This window comes from Bidens hawaiensis, unplaced genomic scaffold, assembly GCF_021521415.1.
Source record: "Bidens hawaiensis isolate Kalapana, Puna unplaced genomic scaffold, B.hawaiensis_p1.1 tig00030180_1, whole genome shotgun sequence".
NCBI classification, from domain to species: domain Eukaryota; kingdom Viridiplantae; phylum Streptophyta; class Magnoliopsida; order Asterales; family Asteraceae; genus Bidens; species Bidens hawaiensis.
In genome coordinates, this window is record NW_027495012.1 from 109051 (window position 1) to 116862 (window position 7812).

The window sequence follows — 7812 nt, forward strand, 5'->3', positions numbered from 1 at the left end:
TTTAGAAAAACGTGTAATAGATCGTAAATTCTCATAAGAAAGAAATTTAAAGCTAGATATAATAAACATTTAAACATACTTATAGTAACTTGAAATATTGAAACGAACATATAAAACTACGAAATTTTCGAAATTAGGAAACATTTAAATGGGTTTAAAAAGTGATATATTTATGTGTGTACGTATATAATTAATTCAAGCCAATTGAACAGAACCGAACGAACCAAGGGCACCTTTGCTCGTGCTTGACTTGTTTATTTTTCAAACGAGCGATGAGCGGTTGGAACAGCTAGGGGTGTTCTTCGGGTTATTTATTCGGGTTTCGGTTTGTTTGGGTCGGGTTGTTCGGGTTTGAGCTCAAAACAAATTGACCCAAGAACCGACCCAAATAAGTTCGGTTTGTTTGGGTTTCAGGTTAAACTGGTCAGGTTTCGGGTTTAACAAATTAAAAAAAATTATCCACCTTTAACAATATAAAAAAACCATATTTTAAGCCGTTATACAACCATATTCAACTATGAATTATAATATTTAGCCAAACCTGAAAATTATCATACAAGCATGCATTAGACGAGATGGAGTGTTGTAGCATGTGGATCAATGCTTGTGTAAATTGAAGAAACATGCCCAATACATATTGCTTTAAATACTATACTATTTAAGTTTTTGAATTGAAGATACATTCTCAACATGCTTTACGGTAATTAATACATTGGGATCTAATGTGACAGATCCAAATATTAATTGGAGTATTGAAAACAGTCGAACAAGAATACATATGGTCCCTATGTTACTTCATTGCTAAACTGCCCTATAAAAACCAGGATACATACATCGATGTATCATACTTCGGGTTATTCGGGTCAACCCGAATAAAGGTATTTCAACCCAAATACCGACCCGAATATTTTATCTCGAGTTCGGATTAGAAGTTTAATCGGTTCGGGTGAATTCGGATCGGGTTATTTGGATCTCGGGCCGCTTTGGTTCGGGTTCCTTATTCGGGTACACACCCGTGGGACAGCGTCAATAACCGGTGTAATAATAATATTTAAAAAATAAAATGTTAGTTGAGAATCCCTAGTTGTCTTTTTATAGAGAGCTATATGATGACGTCGTCCGTGTGGCCGTAACTGGAACAGTGTAATATATCAAATCCATACATGGCGTTTTTCTTCTTCTTCACTCAATATTATTATTATTATTATTATTATTATTATTATTATTATTATTATTATTATTATCTTCACCAATTCATCAGCGTAAGTGCTTCCAAATCCTTCCAATTCTAGGGTTTTATTCACAATTTTAGGTTACTTTTGTTTGATTTGTATCATTTCAAGTTAATTGCAGGATTTGTAGATGAAATATAGTGACCTGGAAGTGCGAATATAGGGTTTTTGTTAGTAATTTTAGGTTAGTTTTGTTTGATTCGTTTTATTTCAACTTAATCGCACGATTCGGAGATGAAATTTGGCAAATTGAGTACCTGTTTAGACACGTTAACACTTGTTTAGCAAAAAAAATAAGTAGACATAATTTTATAATTTTTTAAAAATTAAGTTAAAATTACGAGGTTAGGGGATACATAAAAGCTGAGTCGTTTTCATGTTTGACACTTGTGTTAATCGCGTCGTCTCTAACCTGTTAAAACACATGTGCCAGCCTTACCTGGAACTCTGAAATTAGGGTTTTATTCGGAATTTTAGGTTAGTTTCGTTTGATTTGTTTCATTTCAATTTAATCACACGATTCGGAGATGAAATTCGGTTATATGGAAGCCTGAAATTAGGGTTTTATTGTGAATTGGTCGTTAGTTTTGTTTGATTTTTTCATTTCGAAATAACCGCACGTTCAGGGATGAACTTTGGTGATCGGGAAGTCTGATATCAGGGTTTTTTATTAGGAATTTTAGGTTAGTTTTATAATTCGTTTCGGTTCAATTTGATCGCATGATTCGGAGATGAAATTTGGTGACCTGGAAGTAGGGCTGGCAAATTGGGTACATGTTTAGACACTATAAAACATGTTTAGCAAAAAAGTACACTATGTAAATTTATAATTTTTTTAAAATTAAGAGGTTAGGGGATACATACATCAAACATATAACTGCCACGCTCAAACCACCAAAGTCGAGTCGTTTTCATGTCTGACACTTGTGTTAATCGCGTTGTCTCTAACCTGTTAAACATGATTTGCCAGCCCTACCTGGAACTCTGAAATTAGGGATTTATTCGGAATTTTAGGTTAGTTTCGTTTGATTTGTTTCATTTCAATTTAATCGCATGATCCGGAGATGAAATTCGGTTATATGGAAGCCTGAAATTAGGGTTTTATTGGAATTTTCGATTAGTCTTGTTTGAATTATTTCGTTTCAAGTTAATCGCCCGATTCGGAGATGAAATTTGGTAATCTGGAGGTCTGAAATTACGGTTTAATTGGAAATTTCAGGTTAGCTTTGTTTGATTTCAACTTAAAAGGCACGATTCTAAGATGAAATTTGGTGATCTGCAAGTCTGAAATCAGGTTTTTATTTGGGAATCTTAGGTTACCTTAGTTTGATTTGTTTCATTTCAACTTAATCGCACGATTCGGAGATGAAATTTGTTGATCTGGAAGTCTGAAATTAGGGTATCGGGACAATTAAAAGGTGAAATGGACAGTCCTAGGTTAAAGTTCTTATGCAGTTTTAACGGCAGCATATTACCTCGTCCACAAGATGGTAAGCTTCGATACGTAGGTGGGGAGACTCGAATCGTGAGTGTTCCACGCGATATTAGTTATGAAGAACTCATGGAGAAGATGAAGAAGTTGTATGATGGAGCAACTGTTTTGAAATACCAGCAGCCTGATGAAGACCTTGATGCACTTGTGTCTGTTGTGAATGATGATGATGTTGTTAACATGATGGAGGAGTATGAAAAGTTGGGGTCGGGAGACGCGCTTACTCGCCTTCGATTGTTTCTGTTTTCGGGTACAGAACAAGATGATTCTATACATTTTGACAGGGATGAAGTGGATAATGAGAGGAGATATGTTGATGCTTTGAACAGTCATAATGATGATCTGATTGATGATGTTCATTCGATTGATCAGTATTACAATCAGTTGAATCTTGATGGAAGTGTTTATAATCAAACGAATTATGAGTCTCAATGGAGTCCTGGATATTACTCTCCAAGAACTCATGGAAGTGATTTCCCGAATTCGCCTCGGTATGATCAACACTTACCGTTTCAAGAAACCGTTGTTGGTTTTCCTGGTAATATACTTCATGGGGCTTATCAGGTTGGTCATATGTGTGTTGAATGTGCTCCTACGTGTTTATATAATAATATGAATATGTATCCAGATGGTAATCATGTGACATCACATTATGCTCATCATGTGTATGGTAATGAGGTGTTTCATGATCAAGGGATGACTATCGGTTTTCATAATGGTTATGGGCCTGGGCCCGTGCCTGCAAATGGTTTGTGGAGACATGGTCAAGCTGGTCAAATGCAAGAAAATGGTGCATATAATATAGGGTATGCTAGTCCTAGGGTTCCAGTTGGGGTGGATAATGTGAGTCAGCATCACTTATTAAATGAATCGGTCCAATTCATTCCTGCACCTGTCAGACTTACTCCTGACCCAGTTCAGTTTACTCCTGACCCGATTCAGTTGGCTTCCGTACCGGTCCAGTTTACTCCTGGCTTGCCAAACTGCTTAATTCCTATAGATCTTGTGAACACTTCAAATATAGAAGTAGGAAATAATTCCAGCAGTATAAAGTTGAATTCACCTGTGAAGCAAATAATTGGCGCTGACAAATGTGATGAAGAAAATGATCATGTTTTAAAAAATGAAGAAGTTTTGGATGAATCCGTAAAGAAAGCAGACCTAGAAGGTGCTGATGATGTGAAGGCTGCTTCTGCTGTTTTGAATAAAGTTGAAGCCAAAGAAGAAATGGTGCAGGAATTAGACATAGTGGTGAGTAAAGGGTACTTCTTAGAGTCAGGGGTGTTCAAAAACCGTTTAAACTGCCCGAACCGCCGTTCTGGAACTCAATCGGCTGGTTTGGCTGGGTTAGGATTGAACCGGTTTAGTTTATGGTTTGGAAAAATGGGATTCACGGTTTGCTTTTCTGTTGGAAACGATTGTTAAAACCGAACCGACTGAAGTATTGAAAAAATAAAAGATAATAGTTTTCTTAATCTTCATAGTTTTAATGAAAATAAAGTATTGTTTTCTTATACGAATCAATCAGTTATAATTATTTCTGATTTTAATATGTATATATAATTAAATTAACCGAATTCGTTGTATTATTATTATTATTATTATTATTATTATTTTTTCATAAACCCTTAATACTCAAAAGGTAAAATGTTCGATGTTTTTTTAAACCTACCATTTTACGGAACTTTCATAGTAGCAAACCACCAAAACCGGATCGTTTTCTCCGGTTTAGCTGGTCTGGCCAACCCACCTGGTTCAGTTAAGTGCTTTTTTTACTTACCGGTTCGGTCAGAATTTCTGTCAAAACCAGCAGAACCGGACCAAACACCTCTATTTGAGGTGGTAATTTCAACCCGTTTACATTTCAATACGTCGATGGGTTATTTAAATCTCAAATGGGTCAACCCAACTTGCCTAAGTTTTGAATCATATTATATATGAGCAATTTTGTTAACTTTTATTCAATCATTATGTTGAATCTTTTTCTTGTTATATAGGATGCGCCTGCAGATTTGGAGTTAGATTCTGACAGTGACACCCAAATCAAAACAAAGATTGAACCAACAAAGGCCGAGGAAGAAGCTTTTGCTAGGGGTTTACAGGTTCTTCATTACCCTCAGTCCTCACTTATAATAAATTTGCAAAAAATATGACTTCTCATAAATCATAATTCGTATTCACAATCTTCATTAGACTATTAAAAATGATGATCTGGAGGAAGTAAAGGAGTTAGGATCTGGTACATACGGAGCTGTTTATCATGGCAAATGGAAGGGTTCAGATGTAGCCATCAAAAGAATTAAAGCCAGTTGCTTTGCTGGCAAACCATCCGAGAGAGAACGTTTGGTATGATCACGTTAAATATATTAGTTACAAAGAACTGCATTTAAGTTGTTTAAATATATTATATGTACAGATTGCAGATTTCTGGAAGGAGGCTTTAATTTTAAGCTCATTGCATCACCCAAATGTGGTCTCGTTTTATGGTATTGTTCGTGACGGACCCAATGGCTCTTTGGCAACAGTAACTGAGTTCATGGTTAATGGATCTCTCAAACAGTTTTTACAGAAAAAAGACAGGTACTTGATTACTTATATATTAGTTATACCTGAATGTGATCAAACAGTAATGTCTTTTGTTTTCTCATTGTTTGAGGGGCATTTTAGGTATTTGACTTAACATTTTTTTAATGGAATTGTGTCCAATCAAACATTGTTATTAATAGATTGATTTGGTGACAGAACTATTGATCGGCGGAAGAGGCTTATCATAGCTATGGACGCGTCTTTTGGAATGGAATATTTGCATGGAAAGAATATAGTTCACTTTGATCTAAAATGTGAAAACCTACTTGTCAACATGAGAGATCCACATCGACCCATTTGCAAGGTATGTCAGTTAATTGTATTCATTTCAAACTTGTTATTTGATAACTTCATATATTTTCTTGGGTTCTATAAAAACATATTAAAAAGTTTAAAATGCTTTAATAAATATATGTTTGTTCGTGTGTGTAATCTGCATCCTTGTAGATAGGAGATCTTGGCCTGTCGAAGGTGAAACAACACACTTTAGTCTCTGGTGGCGTTAGAGGAACATTACCATGGATGGCACCCGAGCTGCTTAGCGGCAAAAATCATATGGTATCTGAAAAGGTACATCTTTAAATGAATGACTAAAATAACCCCATCATCCTGTTAGTTCTTTGGTAAATGTCATAAGAGACGATGCTTTTATATTTTGCATGAAAAGTCCCTCAACGTATTTTGGTATATTAAAGTCAATGAGCTTTTAAAAAGTACACGAATAAGTCTCTCAACCATAGTCACATAAATCGCTAAAACACCCACGAATTTCGTATTGGTACGTGATGTACCCAATCAGAGTTCGTCATCGTTCCGGTCGCCGGAGAAACCGCGTTCCCAATTTCAGTTACGTTCGATCCAAATAAACCCTAATTCGCGATTCAATTTCTGATGGTCGTCGCTTCAATTGAACATGTAATCACGATTCAATTTATGAAAATCGCTCCTACCGGGCGCGGTTTTTTATTTGTTTTTGCAGATTCTGTTTTGAATGTCTTATTATGTTTTGAACTTTTGATTTTGAACTTATTTTGTACTTTGTAACTTTGTTCTTGTATGGTAGTACCTTCACTATATTAGTAATGGAGATTTTGTTTTGAAGTTTGAAGTATTTCCAGATTTTGGTTGTATTAGTGTATTACAATGGCATAAGAATATATAAGACATATATCGAACCGGACTACTTGGTACACCGTACCAGTTCGTACCGAAATGAACCTACCCCCCTCCGTACCGAACTCGTCTAGCCGAGTGAACCGCGTACCCGTACCGGAGTGTACCGCGATTTATGTGACTATGCTCTCAACCAAGTTTGGTATATTGAAGTCCGTAAACTTGTCTAAAACGCATGTACTTGTGAAAACTTTTTAAAATTAATAACTTGTTATCCCTTAAATTGGTTTAAATATAATGAAGTGTTATGTCATTCAACATAAAAAATTGCTTACAAAAATGCATACACGTGTTTTGACCAACTTAAGAGGGCTACTAGTTATTATTGTAAATTTTCTTATCACAAGTAAATGTATTTTAGACCGTCCTTATACCAGAATCAGGTTGATCAAACATTTTTTTCACCAGACCATTTATTTATTTACTTTTTTGTTGCTTAATTCAGATTGATGTTTATTCATTCGGGATTGTCATGTGGGAATTGCTCACTGGCGATGAACCATATGGAGATATGCATTGTGCTTCCATTATTGGTACGCCCTTCGCTTTGCCCTTTCATAAGGGCCAAATATTTTTATTTACAAAATTAGATTATTACGAAATTTATAAATAATTCTGAATTTGATGCAGGAGGCATTGTGAACAACTCGTTACGTCCAACAATCCCAACATGGTGCGATCCTGAATGGAAGGCCTTGATGGAAAGTTGTTGGTCTGCTGACCCCTTCGAAAGACCGTCCTTTTCTGAAATTTCTCAGAAACTAAGAAACATGGCCGCAGCCATTAATGTGAAATGACGTTTTTGCCCCACAGGCTGAAATGATTGTACGTGAAACAATCTCTTTGCTCCCGCGAGTATTCTGTGATGCCACTCAACATGGTTTTAAGAGTTGAGAGTGGCTGCTGCAGGTTACAGCCCTAAGTTAAAGGAATGCACATGTATATAACTCTGCATATCCAAATTATTATTGCCCTTTGTTTTAGTAGGCAATAATATGTTTATTTAGCATCTTTGTTGAAGTTATATTTTATTTAAAACTTTTAATGTTTTTGATGTTCTTAATGCCGAGGAAGTCAAATTCTCATCACTCTTTTAATGTAAATTCCAACTACTTATTTGTAATTTTTGTCTTTTAATTAGTATTTCCTTATATGTTATAAGTTTCTCTCGATCTATCGTATTTCATATCACATAAAGTTAATATACCTAACATATTTAAAAGCTGGTCAATGCAGTGGGTCTGCAATTGAATATCAAACAAAGTCAATTTTGGTGTGGTTTATGCTTTATTGTAATGTCCTTACTAGGATTGTTTTTTTCTACTTTAG

The 7812-nt window shown here is 35.4% G+C and overlaps 1 protein-coding gene across 1 annotated transcript; it reads left to right on the forward strand.

Moving 5' to 3' along the window:
- The first annotated feature begins 1227 nt into the window (after nucleotides 1-1227).
- Nucleotides 1228-7498, forward strand: LOC143579962 (uncharacterized). Its single transcript, XM_077063128.1, has 9 exons — nucleotides 1228-1262; nucleotides 2452-3975; nucleotides 4722-4826; nucleotides 4918-5070; nucleotides 5141-5304; nucleotides 5467-5614; nucleotides 5758-5880; nucleotides 6929-7016; nucleotides 7114-7498. Exons 2-9 carry the CDS (start codon nucleotides 2656-2658, stop codon nucleotides 7278-7280), a joined length of 2268 nt encoding a protein of 755 aa, XP_076919243.1. The 5' UTR covers nucleotides 1228-1262; nucleotides 2452-2655; the 3' UTR covers nucleotides 7281-7498.
- Nucleotides 7499-7812: the final 314 nt, after the last annotated feature.

Bases quoted from the DNA above. Each gene is read 5' to 3' on its own strand.
- LOC143579962 (XM_077063128.1), top strand. From the start codon at position 2,656: ATGGACAGTCCTAGGTTAAAGTTCTTATGCAGTTTTAACGGCAGCATA. The intron at 5,071-5,140 runs GTATGATCACGT...TTATATGTACAG, and splicing joins CATCCGAGAGAGAACGTTTG to ATTGCAGATTTCTGGAAGGA. The intron at 5,615-5,757 runs GTATGTCAGTTA...GCATCCTTGTAG, and splicing joins CACATCGACCCATTTGCAAG to ATAGGAGATCTTGGCCTGTC.